At 48.6% G+C, this 26730-nt stretch overlaps 1 protein-coding gene across 1 annotated transcript in view; it reads right to left on the bottom strand.

Annotated features, from left to right (window-relative positions):
- The window catches only part of P3H2 (prolyl 3-hydroxylase 2), a 65142-nt gene that overhangs the window by 12072 nt on the left and 26340 nt on the right, over nt 1-26730 (bottom strand). The window contains exons 2-3 of the mRNA XM_032193272.1: nt 3240-3386; nt 2347-2536 (exon numbers count right to left, since the gene is read on the bottom strand). Of these exons, the coding sequence (XP_032049163.1) occupies nt 2347-2536; nt 3240-3386 (337 nt within the window). The remainder of the gene's footprint in view (nt 1-2346; nt 2537-3239; nt 3387-26730) is intronic.

The following is a 26730-nucleotide window of genomic DNA, read 5'->3' as shown; positions in this document are numbered from 1 at the left end:
GGCAAGGGGAGGTGAAGACAAGAGGAGCTAGGGGTAGAGCAGCTTTATGAGCACGGCCAAGCAAGGCAGCACTGCTGCTGGTCTGAAAGGTCTAAGGTACAAATACTGGCAGCAAAATCCCCATGTTCATTGCTTCTTGACAATGAAATATCTCCTGGGTAATGAAAGCACGCGGTAAACATCTGCCATCAGCACGTTTTCTAATCAGTGGGAGTACACAATGCAGGCCTTGTATCAGCTGTGCGATGCTGAAGCCAAAGCTGACATCTGATTCCTGTTTGGAGCCTTTGCTGCAATGTACTTACAAATCTACTTTGCTCGCTCTGTCTCTGTACACCATTAAAAACTTTAAGAAACAAACACAGGCTTGAAAAAAAACATGTGCTCAGCTACCAAAGCACTTCTTGGAGCTGCCAAAAAAACAGCCTGAGGAATTTGTGCTGAAATCAAGTGGAAACTTGAAACAGTCCCCATTTTTTCCAAGCAGGTAGCTTGAGTAGTTGTCTGATATACCATCTACATCCAGGATATTTTATTATGGAAAGGAAGAAGGAAAAGGACATAAATAATTTTGCTGTAGTTTAAACCTCTTTAAGCATCCTAGCCATGGAGCAATCCATCACTGACAAGCACTGCTTTCACTTGGTACTCTCAGGATGCCTTAGAAACAGGCTGTGTCTATTGGAATCAATGCACTGAAATGTATCTGTCCCTGGGGTGAGGAGGTAAGAGCATTTCCACCCCATGTAGCGGCACGGCAAATTAGCTTGGGACTGAAAAGAGAATGGGGCTCTGCAGAACTAAACTCTCATTTTGTGGTGTGTGTGAGTCCTCAGTCCCTGCTGAGAGCCTTGGACCCAGGGGAAAACTCTGGGTTGTGCTGTCCTGTAATGACCACACAGTTTCCTATGGGGAACTCTTTCCCTTCCTTTGCTCCCTCCCTTCCCTGTTTCTTTGGGTGTCTGAGCAGCCCTGGAGCCTGGAGTGGTTATTCCCAGGCAGATCTGGCCAAGCCAAGCCACAGTGCTTGCTGTGACCTTCGGCTTCTCATCTCCAGATGTACTGGTCCACACCATGGTCACTGGGTGGCCACACTGAAGCACCTGCTCTGCTCGCTGGGGCTGCACTCAACTTGCACAGCACAGAAATGACCTAACAGAAACCAAAACCTGTTTGAAGAGCACCAGCTTTCACTAAGAAGGAAGGTGGCTTTTCTTTCCCAACAAAAACTCTCCTCCTGGAGGGCTTGATACAGCCCTTGGTTTCCTGGTCATGGTTTTGAAAGCAGGCATGACCAGATGACAATGACATTGGCACCAACTTAGTCCTTACAGCACTCACATTTGTCCCTGAGTAACTAAGCCCAGCAGAGGCTGCTTCCCATCCTGTATCACAGAATAATAAACCCATAGGTTTTAGTTGGAAGGGAGCTTTAAAGATCATCTAATCCAACCCCCCTGCCATGGCCAGGGACATCTCCCACTAGATCAGGCTGCCCAAAGCCCCGGCCTTGAACACCTCCAGGAAGACTGCATGTTCATTGGCAGGTGGTTTCATCTTGGTAGGTTCAGTTAAATTTCTTGTCTCTAGGTAAGCAGAATTATGCAAAATCAAAAAACAATCTGAATCCGAGTGAAGTATTTTCCATGGAAGAAACAAAACTCTGGAGGATGATGCAACTCCAAGACCAAGAGTAGATAAATAAGATTTCTGTCAGCAAACAAACCTTAATTTATTGTTTTCCTTTTCCTTACAACTAATTACATGTAAACTTATTTCTACTGAGAACAAGCCATTTAATCCCCTCTGGCTCAGAGCCACACATGCAAACCCGAAGACTGCGTAGCAATGTTCAGTTCTCTCCAAAGACTTCAGGCAGGACCATAACTAGGTGGGCCTCCACTAATGACAAATCCATCCCTTTGGATGGGGAGGAAATCTACGTCCTGAGCCTTTTTGGCAACTTTCCTGGTCAGCTGGAGCAAGGCCAAGAGGACTCTGCTGCTCTCTTCATACACACTGAAAATCAGAGAAAATATAAACAGGGCCAGTAACATCTAGATTTACATAGCAGTACAAGAGGGAAACTGAGGCAGTTTGTGTTAAAGCACCTTCCAACTTTACTGAAAGCTGCAGATACTTCACACACATCTGGAAATGCCATTCTTATAGTTCAGTTTCTATTTAGGATCTAAATGAGATGTCTTGGTTCCTGGTATTTGCATTTTCTGGCTTCACAAGCACCTCCTGCAGCGTTACTCACCAGCACCAAACCCACCCAAACTCAATAATTAAAATTATTTCCAGGCCAGGGGTGAGAACCCAAAAGATGCAAGAAGACCTCACCCGCCACAGCTTCATAGAGGCTGGCCTTGTAGTCCAGGTATTCGTGCTCCTCAAATCTCTGTGGTCCCTCGCACATGATCTGGCAGTCTTCATCCTCGGAGTAGTACCCCACCAAGGCACGCTCCAAGAAGTCAATGGCCAGCCCATACTCCTCCCTGTTGTAGTGCCTTACGCCAGCAGTGTAGTCCTCCTGCAAAGCCAGCAGGCAGAGAAGTCTTTAAGCAGGCTACAGATCATCCATTTAGGTGACAAAAACACTTCTTTTCTCTGTTTTAACCCTCCTACCCAACAACAATGCTGAATGCCAAGGGAAAAGACTGCACCTGGCCCAGGCAGATCTGTCTTAGGATGGCCCCTAATAAGCAGCTCCATTAATTACACCAAATAATGCCATGAATGTCAGCTTCCTTGCATCTTGTGAAATCAGAAAGTGAGTCCCTGGTATTCCTGCTGGCCTTTCACCTTGCGGAGTTGGATAAATTTGTCTGTTTCTCTGTCACCCTGCACTGTCACCAGCACAGTCACTCGTTTGGATGCTCCCTGCCCAGGTGGGAGAATCCAGCTTGGAATAAACACACGTGAGCCAAGATCTGCCCGTTGGAGCACACCAAAGCATCCATCGCAGCTGCCTGCTGGTGTGTGACCACAGCCACGGATGACCCAGGAGCCCCTGAATGGAGGGATCGTGGTGGGGACACAGCAGGGAGCCTGGAAAAAGCAGGAGCTGCCTGGGCTTAAAGAAGAACTCTGAAAGGGAGTTTATTTTGCTGCACTGTGACATGGACCTTGGCAAGTGTTTCCCCATCCATGGAGGATGCTCTCTTGGCCTCCTAACTCTCTTCTCTCCAGGCAGTCTGACACTTAATCCAGAGACCTCTTCATCTCGGACTCACCATGTGTGGCTTGGCCTCCCGGTCAATCAGGCTGACCTTCCCTGACGTGGTCTTGTAGTTCTCAATGTCCTGCTGTATCTCCATGTGCTCAGGGTTTGCCATGAAGAAAGTGTGAGCTGCATTTGCCGCCTCCTCCAGCTGGTTCAGCTGCAACAAGATAAGAAAGATTGAGTTGGTTGACACCACCGGGCTGGGCAGTGATGGGATGACCAAGGAAAACCTGAATGTAGAGTTTATGGAAAATGGCTGAAATGAGAGAAAAGCCCAGTGTAAGGGGAGCTGGAATTGCTGGAGCTCCGTACAGCCAGGCAGGTCACTTATGGCCTCTGATGGGGCAAACCCATGATGGGGTCCAGCCTCTTTTCCAGCTGCACATCCTCTGTACTCAGCTGCTCCAACCCCCTGCACAGTCCCAGGTGCAGAGATGTGAGGTGTGAGGGAGACGGGAGGGAAAAGCAGCTGCCGAAGCCGCTCGCTCTGTAAGCCTTAGAAGCAAAGCTGTGTCCAAGCTCAGAGCCCCTGCTAGTGACAGGGGACTTGGCAGCATTTATTGAGCTCAGCTGTGTGCAGCTGCAAAAGACCAGACTCTGCTGATAGTGGCAGAGAGATTAAAAGTTTACCTTTGATATATCAAGTTACTTTGGGTTTGTAGATTCATAACTGAGACCAGACATCAGTCTCACCCCAGAGAAAGCCTCCTAAGCAAAAACAAACATCAGGGCTAAACACACCCGTGGAGCTGCCCGGAGTGCAGGGAGCAGGACAGATGTTTGAGTGCAACATCTGCCTGACCCAGCAGGGCCACTTCCATGGCCAATGCACTTGCACCTGAAAGCAAACCAATACCCCTAACAGCAAGGTGCAGAGCCAGGCCCCTGGCAGGCTCACCCTGCTTGAGACCTTCATGCATACCCGCCTGACACCCAAAATGACAGCAGGATGGTCTCCTGCCAGCCCAGGGCAGAGCCACAGCATGATACAGCCCAGGTGATGGCAAACCACGTTGTCCTGCTTGCTCTGCACCATCCTGCTGTCCCCTCCAGCCAGCCACAGCACCCAGCCCAGCTGCTGCAAGCTCAGCATCCCTCTGCTGCAGCCCAGGACGTGGTCCAGAGGAGGGGTTCCCCAAACTGCCTGGCCAGAGTGAAGCACTACGGTAAAATCTTCCAGGAGCCGTGATTTAATTCCGGCTGTTGGCTGTGCTCTATGTTAAGGTTCAGTTGTAAACACTGAGTTAAGACTCAGATGCTCTTAATGAGCATCAACTCTATCTCCCGTGGCTTGATAAATTGCTGCCTTTCAGCCAAGCTGTGAGAAATGCTTTTACAGAGACGGGGAAAAGGTTTGGGCACAGCTGCACGGGTTCCTCTTCCCACAGCCAGGATTAAGCCCTGACAGTGCTATGCTCTGCCTGCATTGCTCCGGGCACCCGGCTGCACAGGGGATTTGCTCAGGGCACTTGACTGCAGCACCAGCATGGCAAAAAGTCCTTCTTTTTTTCTGCTCTGAGCAAGAAGAGCCGGAGCAGGGTTAAGAGCCACAGGTCTGATTCAGCCGCGCAGTCCCTCTGGAAGCAGCGAGCCCACAGCAAATCACTTGGCTAACCTGTTCCTACTTGGAAAGGGTCTGCCAGGGTTAATAAAATACCCCGTTTGTTTAACTGCCATAAGGATGCCTCCTTTCCTACTGCATGTCAAGCTTGGCAAGACCTGGGAAAACACAGCACGAAGACACAGATTATGGCTGCAAGACCACGTTCCTGACTGGCGCAGGGGGACATGTTTTGGCTGCAAAGGGAGCAGCCGGTGCCATTTGAGTCTCCACTCCCAAACAGAATTTCCAAGTGGCAAATATTAAAAAATTACTCTAATAGGTTTCCTTTGGCTTTTTCCCAACAGAAGGTGAAATTTGAAAGGGAAGCATTTTTGCTTTAAAAAATAAAGTGGGAAGACTTGTGAGCAGGCACCCAAACAGACCAGGGTGCTGTGAAACCAGCACTTTTATATCAAATGAGCAGCGCTGTCACACCCTCTCATTGCTTCCCAGGGAATTGAGATGTTGAGACAAATATTTAGTGGTAGCATCTGTCTCAAAGAGCGGTTTATGGCCCTTTATAGGCCCATCACTCTCACAGGGGAGTGATCCTGTCCCAGTGACCACTGACAGAAACCTCCCAGGCAGGGGGAGCAGGTGCTGGATCTGGCCAGCGGTTTGAAAGCAGATGACCAGGCACATGAAAACCTACTGGAGGAACAGCCCAGCCACCTGACGAGCTGTGCCGCTGCTCAAGCACAGCCAAAATTGCTCATCTGGTTCCCAGCAAGGCCAGGGCATGGCCAGCGGAGGAGGCACGCGTGAATACCTCTGAAAAGGGGATAAAAGCCGCAGTCAGACATCTCATCCCGCTTCCCAGAGCTGCCCTTTGAACACCAAAGCACCACCACACTGCACTGCCCATGGAAATGCAAACAATTTGCCTTGTGCAAACTTCAGAAGATCTGCAGGATTAGTGCTGTACTGACAATGGGTGCAGGGAAACCAGCTTTTACTGTCAGGAGAGTATTTGTTCTGGTCTTTCACTTGGCATTTCCCCTCAGCAATTCTGTTTCTTCTGTCTCACAGGTATGTTAGGCAAGCATCCCAGCATCGGAGTAGAAATCGGAGCAAAGCTGAGAACCAAATTCAGGGACTTGACTCCAGATTTCTCTCAAGCTGTGACTCTTGATTCTCAGACTTCCCTAAGTCAAGAAACTCTTTCAATGATGTATTTTAGGTCCAGGTTCTGAGTTTCAGTTTTCTTTTAATTGTAAACTCTAAAACACTTGCATTTAGCTCCCGCCTAGGAGTCTTACCAAGGATCCCACTCTCCAGAGCAAGCCCTTGGTTTCCCAGCAGGTGAGCAAAATAACTGCAAGAATTTTTGAGCTGAGACGGCACGAAAGCTGCTGACCTGACCTAGAGGGTGCTAGCATTTGAGCCATTATTTGAGCTGCTTGGAGAAATTGCACTCTTCCACACCACAGCGCTGATTTCTCTCCTCTTCTGGAAGCATCCCGCACATGCAGCCTTAAAAGGGAGCAGATACATCCCAGCAAGGGACATGGTCCCTGGAGAACCAAGCTGTGATTGTCGTGGACTGCAATGTCCTTTTTTTTTTTTTGCTTCTAGCTCCGTTTCAGAAAGCTGTTGAAAACTGTCACAGATCCTAGGAGGGGATTAGCTTTTCCTGGATGAAATCCACTCCCATGAGATAGGCGAAGTCTGACTTCTAGACACAACAGAAAATCCCTTTCCCTCAAAACAAGGCTCATACTGTGTCTAGTCCTGCTGGCTCTTTAGAGGACAGATGACCTTTCAATTTTGCTAAGTGGACTCAAAGCAGAACATTTCAAATCAACACTTCTCAATTTATCATGTCCCATTCTAGCCTTAGAAATGCTCCAGCAACACAAAGAAGCCAACAGCTGCTAAGTTTGGGGGAGTTTTTAAGGGGATGTGTGTATATAAAAGTGAATTCCTAACTGGTAAGACACATTCAGAGACTTGCACTGACATTAATTATGAAACACTTCAGGGAAACTTTTGCCAAAACACTGAATTCACTAGGCACAGAAGGATATTTTGGTGTTTAAAGGTCTGGGCTGGGACTCAGGACACCTGGACTCAGTTCCTGGCCCTGTCGCAATTTCATTGTGCAGCCATTGGAAAAAAATGCTTTGTTTTCTTTGTGCCTGATTTTCCATTGTTTTCAAGGAGTAGCAATAAAAAAATAGTATTTCTCCTACGGGGGAATTATGATGTTTATTTAGATGGCAAGCAACTCAGGGGCTATAAGAAAATACAAGCACGTAACACAAGTGGATTTTGATCTTTGTAGGGCTCTCAAAAATTCATATAAATGCAATATAAATAAATGTAATAAAAAGTAATATAAATAACACAGCATAACAATAAACAATGAAGCAAAATAAGCAGGAAAAAATAACAACTGTCAAACCACAACCTTAGTATGTACTCTAAGTTCTTCTCCTTCACATTATTGGGATGAGATTTCTGGAATGTTGCTGCACCTTTGCACCAACCCCTGTGTACTTCAGCTAAGGCAGACACAAAATCAGCATGGCAGCACAAGGCAGACCCTGGAGCACCCTGTCCTTGTTGACTTTACCATGACAACAGCTAGAGCAAAGAAGGAGAAAATGTAATTTTTACATGTTTCTGGGTTTTGATGCTGGAAAATATTTTTTTTCCTGACTCATTGTCATTGTGGTATGTGTCAAGCTAGGTATCAGGCAGCACAGCCTGTGCCAAGCAATCTGCTGTGTACCCCAACGCCACCATCACTGAACTGCCATGCTTAGGAAACGAATGCTGCCTGTCTCCTGAGCACCCATGCCTTGCTGTTTGATTTTATCACTGCTTTGGCTGCTGTGTCCTGCACACAGAAGCACAGACAGCTGCCCTAACCACTGCCTGCCCGAGGGTGGCTCAGACTGCAAAAAAAGAATTTTAGAAAGTAGCCATTATTGATTCTGCCTGCCTGAGACAAGGGTGATGGTACACAATATAACCAAGACCTCATACAACTTTTGGCAATGAAGTCCCATTTCACTGAACATATCATCAGTTATTGGCAATTACCATAACCCAACTTGTTTCTACATTAAGGTATCTTCAACACGTAAGACACAATTGGCATTTAAACTTTTCTAGGGGGAGTGAAGAAGACTTATACCACGAAAAAGGGGTAAATCTCTCAAAACCCTGCAGTTTCTTACATGCACCTACTTGCATACACCTCAGTGAACTGCTGAATGCATGAGCCTGGTAAAGAGCTGGTTAGAACAAATTTCAAACTTTTCTCCTGACCTAGAAACCGAAGCCTCAAACCTCCCAGCCAACTCCTGGGTTGTTGAACTGATGCTGTTTTTTAAAACTTTTTCCACAGTCCCACTGCTGCTGTGTTTTATCAAAGGCTTAGCACACCAGGCTCTGCAGAGGAGGGGGGCTCAATTGTGGGTAAGCACAGATAGCAAAGGGAATGGAAAGTTTGGTGTCATGAAGGATTAATCTTGCTGTGTCTATGCAGAGATTACTGCCTGGGCGAGTAGAAGCAAGTAGTGTGAGATGGCTATAAATAGCAAGTGACCTTGTCTCAACTGTTTCACTATTACAAACGGAAGAAGAAGAGTTAATTAGGAAATTCTCCGTCTGCAGATGGGATCCGATGTTGGCAGAAAGATGGTCCCAAATCCAAAACACAACCAATCTGGAGAGCTGGCGCAGGGAAAACTTCTCGTGAGAAACCTAGGAAGGGTTTGGGTTTTTTGTTATTCCAACAGGCACACAAACATGCGGATTGGTAGGTACACGGACAAAAGAGCTGACTAGACATTGAGTTAGTCTGCAGAAAGCGGCAGATGCTTGGAAATTTAAAACTAAACAAACCATTTCAACATTGTTCATGGAACTTTTTTCTTTTTTTTTTTCTGCAACTAACCAGGAGAGGAATCAGACATCCTAATGAATCTCTCACTTGGGCCATACTGGCACTATTTTTCATGAGCTTTCACATGTATGTGCAGAGTGGATGAGCTGCATCCCCCAGGTGTGCTGGGAATGCACCGTGCAGCACAAATACTCTCATCTGCCAGAGGTTCAGGTTAAGACCACTGTGAGGGTGCTTTTAAATTACAGTGAGACAAACTAATTTTGAAGCTGAGAGCCAGCAAGTTCTTTGGTCCCTCCCTTCCAACACATCCTTCCCTCCTTCTCTGATAAACTCCTCTTAAATTCCTCACAGGCATTAAATTAAATAAAGATTTTCACAGGTTTGTGCCCCTGCATTATATGCTTAACTGCACCCCGATATAATAAAGAACACACAAGGAGCAAGCGACTTCTTGTTAAACCTCTCCCCAGCAGGAGAGACCCTTCCCACATAAATCTCAACCACATTGATGCATTGCAGGATTCATCCGGGGAGCAATCAGTGGGAAATGTGTTTATGTTTACTGAACCTTCAGTCTGACCCACTGTGAAAAACACTCCCAGGCAGTTTCTGTCCTACATAAACACTTAGCTGTGTTTAACAGACCCTGATGACAGCTGTGTTGTGTGTAAAACAACATTTTTAATGAGGAAAAATTCCTAGAATATGCAGTTGGGGCTCTCCTGGCAAAAAGAAGATGAAAAAAACAATCAAAACCCTTTAAAGCTTGGGCACAAAACCCCATTTCCTTCCCAGCCTTGTTTAAAACGTCCCTGCTGCAAACACCCGACCACACCACCAACATCCCGCAGCCACACCACACCAGTGGGGCGAAGCATCCTGCTCACGGGGCCATGAGGGCTCTGAGCAGCTCCTCCAGCAGCCGTGTCTGGCTACAAATGGGCTCCTGCTCCCTTTTTAAGGATGCTAGCATAACCTGAGAGCTAAGTAAGGGCTTCCTGTGTAATATTCCTTGGAACAGGTGGGATGCATTCAGCCCTCAGGAATCTGTGCAGGTGGCTGCCCATGAGATTCCTTTACCCCAGGGTTTTTTCTTGGTCAGGTAATCAGAGATGAGGTGGTGGCCCTTGGAGATTAGCGGTATGTGAAAAGCCATACACTTAAAGACTAATGGCAACAAGCAGTCCTAGATACTAAAAGGGGGGTTACAGAGCCACACAGGCTTTCCAGACTGGAGGATTTCCCATGCATATCTTTCCTCCTGTGTTAGAGTATCCCTGTGGCAACCCCTGTCACTGCACTCCTGGGAAGGCATCACTCAAAGATCAGCCCGTGCATTTTAAGCTAATGAAACTGCACAGCTGGGAACACATGCTGCGTGATTATCCCTTCCTCAAAGACCACCGGCAAGAGTCCCATGGGCCCCAGCTTGGCAGACAAGCCATGAGCTTTCATCCGACACACCAAGTGGCAGGAGATGCAGGTGTTCCCCAGCACAAAGCCTAGGAAATACCTGGGAGGACAGATGGAGATCGTGTGAAATGCATGGGAAGGAGCAAGGGAGCCCTTTGTGCATGAAGGGAGGAAGGTCAAGGCTGAAATGCTTCCATCTGATTAGGGCTAAAATTGATTGCATGCTTTTAGGGGGAAAAACAAAGCAAACAAACTTGGCAGTCAGTTGAAAGGCTGGGGGACATCGTGGGAGCACAAGTCACGGGAAGAGGCAGACAGGGCACTTGCCCCAGCAGCAGGGATGCCACGGGAACATAACAGTATCCTGCATTTCCACACAGCCTTCCAGCCTCAGGAACCTGAAGGCATTTGGCATTTGATCTGGACCAGAAACAAAGCAAATTCATCCGTGATGAAAGAGCTGGAGAGAAGTGATGACACAGAGATGGAACAGGAGGCACTTGGGAGGGGATCAGTGGACAGCGCGTTCACAGACAGCCTCACGGTGCCTGAAATCCAAACACAAGTGTCATCCACAACACAGCCATCCACATGGAAACAAACCCAAGTGTTTATTCTAATGAGGAGGAAGGCCAAAGCATGCTGAGGCATGTTTCTCTACTAAAAGAGACCCGTCAGGAAAGGACAGCATTATAACACTGGCATCATGCAACCTCCTCTCCCTGCAAGAGGATGGGTTACTCTCCTGTGACCGAATTGATGAACAAAACCTGCACAAGCAAAGGTGAGTCACCAGGAGCTCTGCACGACAGGCTGACACCAACCACATGCCTAGAATAAGGCAAGCAGCTTATTCTGGCACACTTCTGGACAAGAGCACTTCTGCCTGCAGAGCAACAAACCACACTTCTCTGGTGTGTTTGCAAGGACGCAACACAGGTCAGAGACCAGATCCAAAATTAGCAGAACCGCCACGGACTCTGTTTCAAGATTCTGAGTTTTTATTGCTTTTATGTATCTTCCTTCCTTGGGGTCCATAAAACAACAGCTTTCGAGTTCAGATGTGTATTTTGTCTAGCATCCTGCCTCCCTGGCAGAAAGCTGGGGCACTGCAACCAGTCGAGCTGCTCTGGCTAATGGTATCAGGCACTGGAGCAGACTCAGCCAAGCTGTTTCCATGTCACTATCTCTGTAGAAATAATAGCTGAAATGCTTCAGAAAAACACAACAGAAAAATCTAAGACAAACAGAAAAATTCTTACAGCAGAAATTTCCTCCTTTTCCATGCCTTAGCGATGGCTCAGCACCTTTTAAAAGACTCTGACATGATGAGCTGTTGAATGTCCACCAGCAGCCAAAGTTTCTTGTGAAAATGCATCTGCTTCTCTGCTGTTACTCAACATCATCCAAACAGCTTTGCATAGCCCTAGAAAATGCCTTTTCATGAAGATGCAGGGATTACTCACGACCATCTTGTAGCCAGAAAGCCACACGGATGCAGTGATAAAATGATACCCTCTTTGCAGTCCAGTTCTGATGTCAATGGAGTCCTGTCAAATGGCTTATCTAAGCCCTGTCCTGAGCCTGATGTCTGCCTCTCCCTCCTTTTCCCTTTCACAATAAAAGGTCATCTCTTGCAGAAATAAACAAATACCAGAGAATTTATTTGAAAAGCAGAGTGTTTAGCCCTGGGGGTGGGCTGCAAACAGGACTGTACTACCCGAGAAAGAGGTCTTTATCTCCCTCTTCCCCCAGCCAACATGGGACAGCAAAGGGAGAAGGAAAACAACTAATTCCCCAAATAAAAACCGACTCATAGCATATATGTGCATCTCCCTCTCACCCCAAACCCTCCCAGTCTTTAAGAAAATGGGTTTGATTGCCATGTTTTTTTCCTGACACTGTGATTCCAAAATGCCTTTTCCAGGGCTGGAGCTATAAACCAATAGATCATGACTCCCAGCTGCTGAATGCTTGGAAACCATCGCGATGTTGATGGGCATTATGGCACTGCAGACCTGACCAAATAAATTATCAGACCACCATGCCAATTAAACAATCATTAAACAACCATTCTGCAAAGACTAAAGATCTACACATCAGGGATGGAGTCTGCTCACCATCAGGCAAACTGACTGAAGCCAAGGCGAAGCAAACCGAGCTTATGCCTTAGGTGGTTTTGGAGACAACTGCTAGTTTTGCAAAGAAACTTTTCTGCTGATCCAATAGACTCAGCAGTTACTGGGCCAGCATCCAGCTACTGCATTTACTGTCTGTGAGGAAGCAAAGCTTGCAGAGAAAGGGCAAAGGTACAAAGAGTGAAACGAAAATATATCCACAGTTCTGCAGTACACTCTCGGTTGTTCTGGAAAGCAAAGGAAAGGTCTTGCAAAGGACACTACGTGTACGAGCTGCCAAGGTAGATCAGGCTGATCCCAGGAGCCTTCCCCCAACAGTGGCCAGTGGAGGACTCCTGTGGGCAGAGCATAAGGACGTGCAAGTACACAGACACCTTTGCACACAGGGTTTCGTCAAAGCAGCAGCTTACAGGTTTCCCAAAGAAAGATTTGCCTCTGGACCACTGTGCTTAAAAGCCACCCTTGGACCTATCCTCCATTGAGCTGTGTAATCCTTTCTGGAAGACATTTATATAAGCTGCAATAAATAAGGGATTTGAGAGATTTTTAGACATCAGTATATTATTTTCACCAGAGCAGATGTGCAGCTGAGAAAGCCTTGCTGCTAGGCTACGTTAGAGTTTTCAGACGACGTGGGGGTTGTTGCAAAACCTACCTGCACACACATTGGTGTGTCTGGAAGGCAGGAGTCATTGCAGCAGGACTGCAAGCTTCCTCAGAATCCTCCAATGTTACACCAAAACTCCAGCCCATCTGAGAAAACCAGAGATGGATTTTCCCACAACAAGGCATCACTCTGAAATGGAGGTAGACGAAATGGGGCAGGGGTTGGGGGGCTACAACCCACCCCCTCAGCTGCACATAAGATCTCAAGAGTGCTTCAGGGTGGCAGGATGAGTATGCTGACATTAAATGGACGGTGACAATTGCACAGACTATCAGACATGTTCACAGCCAAATTTGCCCCTGCAAATGCTGGAGAGGTCTTCTTTTGTGAGAGCTTCTGACTGCTGCAGCTGAGTTTGACTTATGAACAAAAACACACCAGTGAAGCCAAACGTATGCACTTTCAGCATCAATTAATCCAACACCACTGAAGAAACAGGTATTTCATTTGGAGAGGATCTAATTCTATTCATGCAAATGTCCCTTACCCTATTCCAGCTCTACAAGCTTTGATGAGTACTGTTACTAATTTAAGAATAATGCCATCAGTCCCAGAATGTCACCTCCAACCCTCAGCCCAGGGGCAAGTTATGGACAGCATACACAGCTCAGCCCTGTGGTGCAACCCTGGTGTCTCCTGTGGAGCTACTCCAGGGTGAATTTGGCTCATGCTTCAGCCAACAAGGCCACATACCACTTGGACAATTGCCTCCATATGCGACACACATCACAGGTCTCAGCTGGATTTGCTGCTTCTGAAATGAAAACACTTTGCTTGCTTTCCCCAGCCATAGCTTGATAATCATTACTAAACACTTATCAAGTAGACGGCCTTCATTTCCTGAGAGCCTGGACCTAATTACTCCAGGAAACGCTCAGCTTTTTATTCAGACACTGAGAAATGTTGCTTTCTAAGTCCTCCTCTTACAAAGTCAAACTTGCTCTGATTAGTAGAGGGTAAGGGAGGGAAAAAATGCAGCCAAATCTCCACAGGCAAACCGGAGCGATTATTCACAGAGATGCCCTGGCTTTGCTCTACATCATTAATAATAAAAATAAAATGTCACAGCTATTTCATCTCCCCTCCCACCCTTATTAATCTTAACTGAGCCCTGGAGGCCCCTGGCAGAGGTATCACTTTCCCCAGCTTGCAGGTAAGGAGCCCAACATCTCCTGCAAATCACAACCAGATCCCGGGGTTGCCGGTTCCTAACGCTGTTCCTGGAAGGAGTGAAACAAACCCTCTCAGCTCCATCTCTTTATCAGGACATTTGATCCAATGGTGGGATGGGGGAGGCTTTGCCAAGTGCCCTGCACACAGAGCAGCACTTTCAAAGCCTCTCCGTTGCGCTGCAGGGCTGGCCGGGATGCCGAGCTACAATCGGCTCTTTGTAACAGAGCACGGCGTATCACCATCAAATCAAACCCTTGGCTAATTACCGTATAAAAAACCCTCAAATGCACAGTAATGGGGTTAGAATGCCAGTAGAGCCAAACTATAAGATCTTCTGCTGTGGTAGCACAGGTTTTACTGTGTGAGCTGACGATTATCCTGGTGGGTGCTCCCGAGGGAAGAGACCTACAGCAAACCGGCCCGGGGAAGAGCCAGAAGGGAAATGTGCTACAGGGCTGTGCTTTCTCTGACCAAGGTTCCCAGACAGTCTTACTCACACCATTATCCCAAGCTGGGATAATGGGATGAGTAACAGACAGGCAGAGCAGGGCTGTGGATGCTCCCAAGAGCTCCTCCTTGAGAACAGTTGAGGGTTGCATCCTCTTCTCCGGGCTGATCAGCACAGATCCCACATTTCTGACCCTGGGGTGCTCTCCAACAGGAATGTACTTTCAGCTTTCTTCTTCCTCCCAGCCAAAAGCTGGAAATAAGACACAGCCCCACCACCCTATGTGAGAGCACTCCAAGCCTGGTCTAACCCATCAGGGAAGCCCAAGCAGCAGAGCCAGCACCTCCCATCCATCTCCCCAGCACTGGTGGCCAGGCACCAAACAGCCTGAATGAAACAGAACCGAGTGCTTTGCATCCCCAGCTCTCCTGGCCTCTCTCACAAATGCATCGTCACTGATACAATTTATTTATAACCCAAGGTATGCAGCGCTCATGGCTTGGAGATTGCAAGCACGTGCTTGCATTCCCCTGCCATGCCTGCCCGGACTCACCCTATCAAGCTGCCAGCTGATTTGTAGCTTTTCCCATTCCATTTTTTTGGGGGAAAATTTGTAGCCCAGCAGCAGGAAAGCTTTTCCTCAAGCAGCTCAGAGAGCAGGGCATTGCCTATGCCTCCTGCAGTGCCACGCTGGGCACCAGGGCAGTGTGGTTCTGCGTGTCTCATCCCACCAGGCAGCATCTCTAGGGGCTTCATGGTAGGCTTGTTGTTCAGCCCTGGGGCATAAAGGCTTCCAAGCCCTGGCACAGGGACATCTGCAGTGGCTGCTTGCAGGACAGGATGTCAGAGGGAAGAGCTCTGTGTTCACTGTTGGAACACGCACAGAGAAAACGCAGCGCTATCTGCGGCTGCAGATAAATGCTTTGTCTGCACAGATTCCTTCACCAGGGACAGATAAGGATGGAGCCAGGCTGGATGCCAGCCACGACCCAGACAAACTTTGACACAGACAATTTCGTTCCAGCTTCTGACTCCTGCCATGTCCCAGAAATCCCATGGCAGCACACGCCTCCAGTGCCCACTTTACGCCAAAGGCACCCGCACTAGCAAATGATCTTCGTGGGTCTCTCAAACTGGTGCTGCCTCCTTAGTTTCTCATCTCTCGTTGCCACAACATCCTAAAGGACACGCGTATGCCTTGTAGGAATAAAGCAGGTGTTTATTCCATCATTGCCACTCCGTTCTGCCTGCCTGAGACAGGAGAGGGCAGTCACAACGGGCAGCCCCACTGCCTGTCCTCACTGAACACGGCTGAAGCCAGGCTCCTGCAAGAAGCCAGCGTTTTCTGAGCACAGCCCAGGGGCCGGGCAGTCTGGGTCTCAGCTGCTAATTCCTGGCTCGGGTTCTGATTTGCTGTGAATCCTTCAACAAGTCGTTCAGCAGCTCCATGACTCAGTTTCCCTGTTGAATAGCAGCACAAAACTTCTGACCCTGGTAGCTGGGAGGCTGAATGACAGCATTTAAATACCTCGGATGACATTTCAGGGCTCGAAGACATTGCGAGCTTTTTCTGTTGATCTTAAAATTATGCACCGGTCTCCTGTAAGAGCTCACTCAATCCTCATAAGTGGCTCTTTGTCACTGTTCCCATCCACACCCTGCTTCCTCTTTGAGAGGCAAATGCCATAAAAGGCTGTTTATAGAGACTGGGATCCACAGAGGAGAAGTCAAATAGGGTCAGGCTCTGCTGCCCTGAACTGTGGCCAGGGAGGGGTGGCTGCCCAGCCCCACATGCCCCCCCACAGCAGTCTGTCTGTCCAAGGAGCTGTGGGTGGGTGGCTCCTGCCCCTCCGCAGAGAACCGCTTCATCTCCGGTGGAAACAGCTAAGACTGAAAAGGAGGATGATGCCAAGCTTAAGTAAGAGAATTAGGAAAAGAGCGAGCATCCCTAATCAATCATGCTCGGACAGCGAGGGGTTTTTATTTGCACAAAGACTTCACTTAAATTTCTGTGCAATTATCCACAAAGAGAAAAGAATCCGGTGGCTGAGGAAATTGCCAAATGTCGGTTCACCCTCGCTTTCTGCTAATGTTTCCATTTTGTCAAAAACCAAATTTGCAAACCCAAGAACCCTCAGAAAAGTATTTATTTCTTTTAGAAAAAAAATAAAGAAAACAAAACAAAACTGCAAACAGCTCCAGTGACAGCACATGATGTGAATGAAGTCAGAGGGACTGCCTCTCACTGTCTGATACCAGGTCTGGATTTTCCCTAGCACGGAGGAGAAAATGCTTAAAGAGGCAGAAACTTCAATGCAGGAATTTTGAAAGAAAATAGTACTAATTATATTAATAAATGGTGGTAATCCTAATCATCATTTGGTTCACAAAGTTCCTGTAGCTTGCTTAAAGATGACCAAGGGCTGCAGCTGAGGGAGGGAGGATTAAATTGAAGTCACAGAAGGCAGCAAGGTAGCCAGGATGTAACAACACCCATAGGACTCACCCCAAACAGCTGAGCTAACCGTAATATCATATTTAATTTTGTTGTTATTGTTAGCTTTTTGCCTTTATTTATTTATATATTTTTTTTAAGAATCACTTTGGACATACTTTTCACAAGGCCTTTTTGTTCAATGCAGTGAATAACAGCTGTTCATTTCAAGAAGCCACTGGAAACACATTCATCTGCTCCCAGCCTAGACTACTGTTAAAAAAGCAGGGCATACTTCATTTGAAAAAAAAAGAAAAAAAGAAAAAAAAAATGCCTTTAAAAAGTACAAATATGGAAGAAATTTTGACAAATGTGCTTTGGTTGTTGCCGAGGCTAATCCAAAACATAAATCACCACAGGTGTAGCTTCACTGGAAACACGTGGCTTTCCATCCAAAATAAATCTGAGCCACAGAATAAAACCCACAAGACCTAAGCAGTGACTCGGTTGGCAACGTGGCTGCATGGGCAGACTTGCATAACCAGCACCAGCTCGGCATTTGGCTCTGCGGGTTATTTGCAGACGCTCTCAGTGACGGCAGCATCCCCCCTCTCCCTGGCACTGCTCTGTGTGAGCGCATCCCTGGCTGAATCATGCCATGTTTGTGGAGCACAGGATGTTCCTGATCATGGTAATATGGGGATGGGAAGTTGAGGTTTAAGGGCTGTCAGGACATCCTAGTGTGTTGGTCCCCTCCCGGGGCTCCCCAGCCATGCTGCCCACCTGTGCTGAGCAGCCCAAGAGCCATCAGGTTCTGCAGATCACAGCCAGCTGATGATGCTGAGCTCCAGCACCAGCACACACAGAAGAAATATCTCAAGAATGAGGGAAATATTAAAAAAAAAAAAAAAAGGTTTCCAGTGTCAGCAGCAGAAAGCTCTCCGGCTGCCAGACCACAAACAAGCTGGAGACGTTTCCTTCCCTCGTTCTACTTGACATAAGGCCTGAGCCAAGCTCCTTCTTCAGCAGCTCTCCAAAGAGGTTCAGCATGAGACTGCCCATATCCCTGATCCTCAGCTGCGCAGAGACCTGTCCTCGTGCTGGCATGGTGAAAAATCTCTGACTTAAGGGGTCGCAGAGCAGCAAAAATACTGGCTTGTGATCGGTCAGGAGGGACCACATCAACCTCCAGCCTTTCAGGACCCCCAGGCTGGATTGTACACCAGACCAAAACACGTAATGACAGCTTTTGATGTCCGTGAAAAAAAAAAAAAAACACAGATGATTTGAAACACCAGGAAAACCCAGAACCTTGAACCTGAACTGAGGTTCAACCTGCCCTTCAGACATAGGCTGAGGGCTGTCCCATCATGCCTGGCACCTCAAATGAGGGCTTCAAGGCAATCACCACATCTCACTTGTGTGCCATGTCACTAATTTTGCTCTTCTGCCCAACAGGTCAACTGGCTCACAAGCACTTTCAGCCCCATGTTATTCAGAGAAAGTGGCCAGACTTACATGTCCATTAACTGCACAAGAAAAAAGGAGTCCTCATGAACCATTTGATGGAATGGCTGTTATTTATTTACCTGATGACAGAGGTCCAAATACCCAGCTCAGCTCAGGGCCCTCAGTGCCAGGCAGCCAGCACAGCCCCAGGACACACAAGAAGGTAGGTGACACACCTTCTTCCATGGCCAAGCCGACTGAAGGCTTTAGGGAGCCCTCACCCAGGGGTGTTCATGAACACAGCCAAAGTAAGGCTCCAGAGACCATCTGGAAGAGGACAGCAAGGACAAGAGGGATCCAATAAAGCTTTGCTTTTGGAAAGCAGATGGGCCCAAATCAATGCAAAAAGCCCTTATGATTCCTTAGGCAGGAAATAAGTGATGACATGCTGCCATGTTCCCATGTCAGCAGCTCTCACGTCGCAGCAGGATATTCCACAGACTCCCACAGTGTTTGAAAAGCTCTCTCTGAAACTGCAGAGCAAGGAGAGAGGATTCGCTACAGGGGCGCTGAGCGATGACTCTGCAGAAGAGCTGCCACTGTGGTCACCTCAGTCCCCGGGAACCAGCCTGTGCACACCATCTGCAGAAAGCATCTGGGGCTTACCACAGACAGACACTGATATAAGAGCAGAGCACCAGCACTTCTCTTTCTCCCTCCAAGAAAATTCTGTCCCAAAATATGCTCTCAAAGGGTCCATTGTTGTCTGTCTGGCACATGCCACACTCGACGCTAGCCTGGAAGTCCTCAAGATTGTGGTCAAAGCACTGCATAGCTCAAGGCTACAGCACTTCTGAGAGTCTCTCTTCTTTTTAGGAGGGGCTTTTTGTTTGCTGTTAGCATTATGCACCAGAAACATAAAGCACTCCTCCCACTTACTGCTCTTCCACACCACAAGGGGAGCAACATGTGGAACCTTGCTCCTGACCTGGACAGCAAGGGACCATCGCTTGGATGCTCCTTCCTCCCTGGGCACAGCAGGTCTCACTGCAAGAGCACAGAAAGAAGAGCCTACAGACCAGCTGATAGCTAGAAAAGCTTTGCCAGAGGGGACAAATATTTGACTTCAAAGCTGGCACACATGAGCCATGAAACCTCCGTGTTCCTTATCAGCAGCAGACACTTGCATTTTTGCTGGCACGCCAGGCTGTTCTTTCAAGGGTCTGCTTATTTACTTTCTCTGCTCTCTTTCAGCAGTGAGATGCAGAAGCCAAATCTTTGGGGAAGGATCCACAGGGCCCTGCATTGCTGGAAAGCAAGAGGGACAACTCCAGGAACCCCAGGATTTCATGGCACTGCCAACTGGAATGGTGTTTCGACTTCCAGTAGCAGGTTTGGCACAAAGAACGTACTCAGATATCAGCAGAAAGAACAAAACCCACAGTCCCTGTGAACCTTATGGAAAGGATGCCCATACTCAGCACAAATCCTGCAGAACTCATCCAATCTCTAAGGAACGGCTTTGTTTACAATGTGGTTTCATTTTCCAGCCCATGATGTTGGAGACAGTCTTTGCGCAGATGCATTTCCCACATGGTTTTGCTTTTAGGAGTGGTCCTTCCTTCGGGAGATGTTTGCTGGGGTTACCAACTGAGTGCACACAACCTTCTCCTTGGAAAACAATGTGTTAGCAAGCAGTGTGAGCTTATACAACAGAACAGGCATTTTGCTCATTAACATACTCATTTACTTGCACCAGGAAAGCCTCCCCTGTCCCTCTCCCAGCCAGGGCACTCGAGCACCTCCAGCGGGTTTGCTCTGGCCCAGAGGCAGCGCCGCCGTCCAAAGCGGGAGGCAGGATCTCGGGCCACGGCCATGACTCACCCTCCTGGCCTGCCAAAGAAGTAGTTCTGGAGTGAGGAGACGAGAAGGAGACTTAAATTAGAAAGCTGGTGAAAGAAAATGAAAGAAAATCCTGCACTGAGTGGGAAGGTGCACTCCTCACTCCAGTGCAGCGACAGTCCGGCAGGGAAGGGGAGAAGGGGTGTGCAGGGCGTTTCAGAGCAGAGCCTCGCTGCACCCACACAGGACCAGGCTCTGAGCAGGTGGCCTTTGTTTCTGCATGACTAAAACCCTTTTCACCAAACCTGCTCAAGGGGAGCAATGGCTGTCCCCACATGGGGGACAGTGCATGGGAGCTGATGCGCTGTACAGGCATGTCGCTGTGCTCCATGGGGTGCTGCTTCCACGCTGGTGTTGGGCTGGTTTCCTTCCCCACCTGCTGCTGTAGAGCATTAGGAAAAGTAAAACACACCCTGAATATTTCCCCTACAATTGCATATAATGCTGAAGGTTTCTGAGTCACATACAGATACAAGGAAGCATCAGGACTTAGAACCAGTGCAGCCAGCAGCAGACATCCTAACTCCAAGGGGGCTCAAAACATAGCCTCAGGTAAAATGGCCCAAAAAAACAGATGCTCCAGGTGTGCCTATCCCTTCAAAACCTCTCCCCAAGCCCACTCTCAATTTGGCAGATTAAACCCACCTTATTCTTAAACACTGGCATCACAGCTAGCTACTGTGCCAGCGTGGCTGGCTGCCCCACAGCAGCAGAGATGTGGGTACAGAAGCAGTCGTGGTGGTGCTCAGCGGATGGCACTGCTCCCCTCCAGCTCCTAAGAAAGGGATCCCAACCTCTGAGCATCACCATGGACAGACAGGATCACAGGGATCCCCATGCATCTTCTGTTCTCTGGGGGTGAAGCCTGCTTCCACAGCTTACTTTGTTCCAGTTGGAAATCCTTATTTCTCTTACTTTACTCCAAGCATCGAAATGAATGACGCTAACAAGAATGAGCCACTCTTTTAGCTGGCAAGAAGGAGCTGGAGGTACAGTAGATCAGCACAAAGCACAGCCCACAAACGCCAAGAGAAGAAATACGAAACTAGGACGAGAGCCTGCCCATAAATCACATTGCTGTGAAGAAAGCCAGAGGCCCAGTGACGACGGTTCAGGCTGGCATTAGACTTGTAAGATAATTTCCTGCCTTGGGTTGCTTTAAGGCAGACATCATTCTTCTGGTCCCTCAGGTCAATGTCTGGTTAGGCAGATTAAACGTGGAAGGTGCTATGGATAAAAATTAGGAAAAGATAAAAGTGGTGGTGACTTGAACTTGTGAGCACCACAGTGATCCCAGAGATCACGGTGCTAGGAGCCAGCCCAGCCCCACTCAGGGAAGCGCCACATCTCTTCCCTGCCCCAGCTCCTAGCAGAAACCCAGCTGCTGCAGCTCCAGCATTTGCCAATGTAACTTCCAGTTTAACATGCAAAATAACCCCTGGCTAGCTAGCTGCACCTCTAACCTTCAGCAGCCAGAGGTTCCAGCACAAAACCTCTCCTGCGGATTCTCCCAGCTGATTTTTAAGGTATAAAGATGCCATTGGTACTGCTGGGAAGCAGACGAGTCACTAGGGTTGAGTCTGTAAGCCAAGGAGAAATCAGGTTGATGGAGTAAGCAGAGCCTTGCTTTTGGGTTCACAGTGGTACAGGATGCACATCCCTGAGCAGTCACAGCTAATGCAAACCAAAGCCTCTCCTGTGTGTGTGTCCCCATTCCAGGATGCTTCCCACAGGAAAAAAAGCATTGTGGTCTGTCCCCTGCAACACGCCTTTGCCAAGTTTCAGCCCACAGCAGAGGTCTGATAGCCCAGCGAGCAATATGGGGAGATGTCAGGTCAGGGCAAGGAAGCTCACAAAGTTAGAATCCCTTGTTCCCACAGCCGTTGGGGACTGGGAAGTGGGGCAAGCATCAGGAGCGGGAGGAGGATGCCGTGCCACAGCCCTTGGGCAGTCCCTGCCCTACTGGCCAGGCGGGCTGGATCGGCTCCCAGGCTGGCAGGGCAGATATTGTCAAGGAAATAAAAGGTCTGATTAGGCCTTTCTACCACTAATAGTATCAAACAAGCGTGTTGCATTCATTAGCAGCCAAGCAGAAAACGAAGCGGTGCAAAGAGGAGAAGCCCCAGGTGAAATGGACTGGAATAATGCGGTGTCTCCAGGAAATACAGCCTCTACGCACCCTCAGCGCTCGAGTTTTCTCTCCGCCATGGGGAGGTCTGTGAGATACAGGCTGTTACCTCCTACCCACTGCCCCACAGGAATCCTCCCACGCTCCAGCCTTCGCACTGCTGCTGCTGAACTAGCCTAGTGTCTCCTCCGAGCTACAGCAAGCCCCTGGGAGCCCCAAGCCGGACACTGTTCTGCCCACGCCACCCTGCTGGAGGAAGGACATCCGCACTGACAGCACCCACCTCCGGGAGCCACCAAATGCACCTTCAGGGCTGCCAGGTAGCACGCAGCTCGGCGACTGACCCGATCCCCATGGCTGGACCCAAAAGTGTCCCCAGGGAAGATGGAGATGTCGCCTGGACCTCCAGCCTCAGGAGGCAACTCACAGCCCCTCTGAGGAACACAGTCCACAGCTGCCCACAGGCCCTTTGTACCCATCATCATGGGCAGCTGAACATGTGTCTAACAGCCCCCAAGGGATGCTCTTGGAAAAGACAGACACTTCTCGATATGCAGCCGTGCAGGATCTGTTTACAACAGATCTTGCTGGCATTGGTGCCACCAAAGAAAGCTCCCAAGTCCACGGAGCCCAACCCAACCCAGCTCTCTAGTGGGAGTTGCCAAAGGGAAGCAAAAATTTTTTTGGCTGGCTTTTGTGTCCCACGCTGAGTTGTGGCTCAAGAGTGTGATACTCAGGCTCCAAACCTGCAGCAAACATCTCCCCGCTGCTACACAGAGTGACAACTTAGACTTTACTCCAGACCTCGATGCCTGCCTTGCCTGTCCCATGCTGAGCCAAGTGCAGACCACCTGCCCTGCCCCACAGCCCTGGGCTCCCTGGGGCTGGGAGGGTTTTGTAACATGCCTGCACTCTGACCAACAAATAAAGCACTGACCTTCTGTGACTCCCAGCTGCTATGGCAGCAAAAAAATAAATAAAAGCGGGACTACTGAAGAATTAATTAAAGCAACTTATTGAAACTCTCCAGAATCTTCCTAAAATAGCTTTTTTTTTTTTTTTTTTTTTTTTTTTTTTCCTTGTAGATCCTGTGCAAAGCACAGAGCACATGGTGAGGGGGAAGCAGTGTGCATATGAGAGCACACACCTACCAGGTACCCTGCAGTGGTGATCAAGGCACCGTAAGTCTTTGGGAGGATGCTCCTGCTCCTGCTCCAAAGCTTCCTGAAAGCTGTAGAGCACTTATCATCCAAACCCACAAACAGGCTCATACCCAGCAGCAGGCACGTTGCAGCAGCATGCTAACTGTACAGTGTTTGTACAGACTTGCATGCACTTTTACTTAAAATGTATGTCATAACATGGACAAACTGCATGCCTAGACTCAAAGCTAGGCAAAAGGGATCATTTTAGACCTGTGCGATGCTTCTCAGCTCCAGAATTCAAAGAGCTAAGCAGAGTCCAAAGGCATTTTCCGTATTTCCTCCCTGCTGAACGTCTCTTCCATCAGCACCCTTACCCCCACAAAGGGCTGAATATAAGCTGTCAGTTAATTCGCAAGACTAACTGAATAAATCAGGCAGCTGTAGCCCCTAAAGAAGACCCCAGTGCTGGAGCGGACCTGCTGCAGACCCATTTGGATACTGCTCCCACCAAGTCCTCAACACACTCAGACACCGGTGCCAGGACCATGTCCTGAAGGACAAAGCCAGACACCTGGCACTTCCTGGGAGTCTGGTGGCTGTGCAGAATGATGGAGCTGAAAAAAAGAAAAAAAAAAAAAAAAAAAACCTAGTGTTCTCCAGAATACTAGGACTGGATGGCTTTTGCTGCTGAATAGTCTGTGCAGAGAACAGACACCTTCTCCATACAGAAAACAAATTATTTCCTTGCTTTCAGTGAGACACTTCCCTCCCACACATCCACCTACTTAATGTACACTTATAAATCCCCGAGGGGAGGGAAAGACCGGAGACCTCCACACCATCTCAACCCCACTGGGCATTTTTCTTCCTACCTGGATGCAGCCCAGGTGCTGCCAGAGGGCATGTAGCAGAGCGGGGTCCCTGCAGGGGAAGGGCAGCAATCAGGACCTGGGGGGAGTTGGCTGCTGGCAACACTTCAGCTGGCTGTGCCAGAGAAAAAAAAAAATAATGACAAAATTAAAAAGAAAAAAATAAGGGGCTGGGGAGTTAATGTCTTTAAGTATCTAACAGCTGGAAAATGTGAGCAACCATTGTTTGCAGCCCCCTCCTGCTCCTCCTGCCAAACAAGGCTGCTGAAAACAGCACTAATAAAGCATAAAGGCCAAGGCTGGAAATACTGACTCCCTTCTCTCCCCTGCTGTTCCCAGCACAGGAACGGGAAGGCTCTGACCTCGTCCCACTCCAGTTTGGGGCCCACGGGCTCCCCGCACCCCAGTCCCCTCAGTGAGGTCCTGAGGCCCTTGGGCTGCAGGAGAGGTGCTGGGAGGCCACAGCAGGAGCTTTCTCATCACTCACATGCCCTGAGCAGCTGCTCTTCATCTCCTCACGCAGCCTTGATGTTGCTGCTGTCACCATGGGGGTGAGCAAAATGCTTCCAGTGCGGCTGCTGCCCCCGCTGAGCTGCCAGGGGGAGGGAAGGAGCGAGCCAGCTACACCCCCATCACCAAAGCCAGGAGAACATTGCTCCTGCTCCTTCACCCAGCAACACTGCTGGGAGATGCTAGAGAGCCCAGGGGGTGCTGGCCGCTGCCTGGAACAACAGTGGTCCCCAGCAGCCAGGGACATGACCCTTATGCTGCTTCTTCAGCGTGCACGAGTGTTTTAGGGTTGGCTGCAGGAGAACAGAAAGAAATGCAGAGCCTAAGGCACATGCATCAGCTTCCACCAGCCAGCAGTGGTCATGGCGGATTTTCCTCTTTCCTGCAAATCTCCTAACAGCTGGGTTCTTGGAAAAGAACAGGGTGGGACCATGCCTCCTCCTTTTGCTCAGACACAGGTGCAGACTTCACCTAAGCAATAATCCATTTTTGTATGCACCAACAAACACAAATTTAATATACCCCTCCATCTTGCAGGCTCAGATATTCCTTAAATAGAATCATAAATAAATAAATACATAAATTAAAATAAATTAAAATAAACAAATCATGTCAGGAAATAATTGGGAAAAAAAATGACTTTTGACTTTGTATTTTTACCTCTTTGTGTCTCTCTGACCTGGCAGTGTCTCTTAGAGGTTTGGTGACCATGTTGCACAAGCAATTGGCGTCCTGGAATTTGGGGTGGGAAAGTGATAACACACACCTCATTTGACTTACTCATGTCAAATCCAGCAGAAAACTGAGTGACTCCAACACCAATGACCTTAGGAGCTCTTTGCGCAGTGCCTCAACAGATCATACAGCCTCAGCAGGTCCTCAGCGACAGCAGGACACACACACACATGTAACAGAAATAACTGGGATCCCAGACGTTCATTTTTCTCACCACTTCCCCTGCCGAGTCCCACACATTTCCGCAAAGAACAGGAGGATTCTGATCAAGGCGATTCACATGAGGACAAACCACATTTTCCCTGGCATCCTCCTCGCTGGACACTCACTAACTAAAATGAGGATCAGAGCACCTCCCAGCAGCCCGTTTCAAAGCCTTTGTGGCTCTTTCCAGGCCAGCTGCCTTCCTCCCTCCACCTTGCCTTTGTCCAGCTGGGCAAGACGCATTTAATTACATTCATTTATGTTCAAAGAGGCCTACTGAAAAATAAGTGGATTAAAAGCTGGTCTGGAAAAAGAACAAAACCCTGTTGCTGCGTGGCTGAGCAGTGATGTAACACAGGCAATGGGAATTCTCCCTGACAAGAGACACACTGGGAACTGTGGAGTGGGGCACAGCCAGCCCTGCTACCTGCGATGCATTCAGCAGATGGCAGACACACAGCCTCAACCATTTACCTTTTGATTTTGTATACAATATCACATCTGAGCCCTTCCTTCCAAGTCTAAACATCCATATAACAAGTGCACAGGCTGAGTGCGTTTCTGCAGATGTATCTGACTGCTCTCTGGGCTCACGAGGGTCTAGCTGCAGGTATCAGTCTCCAGAAAGCAAAAGAGCCACCTCTTTATTCATACCTTCACTCACTCCCCAGCCATCCAAGAGGCACACCGTGGATGTTCTGCTTCAATATGGCTTTTCCACTGCAGCAGCTACCGCCGTAAGCCAGCTGGCTGCGGGGTGGCTTCTGAGGCAGGAATTCAGCACCCTCCTGTTGCACTTCCCACCACAGACTGCAGCTGGGCAG

This window comes from Aythya fuligula, chromosome 9 (assembly GCF_009819795.1).
Source record: "Aythya fuligula isolate bAytFul2 chromosome 9, bAytFul2.pri, whole genome shotgun sequence".
NCBI classification, from domain to species: domain Eukaryota; kingdom Metazoa; phylum Chordata; class Aves; order Anseriformes; family Anatidae; genus Aythya; species Aythya fuligula.
Note: the sequence above shows the minus strand (reverse complement) of the source record. Positions and strands in the feature narration are given on the sequence as shown.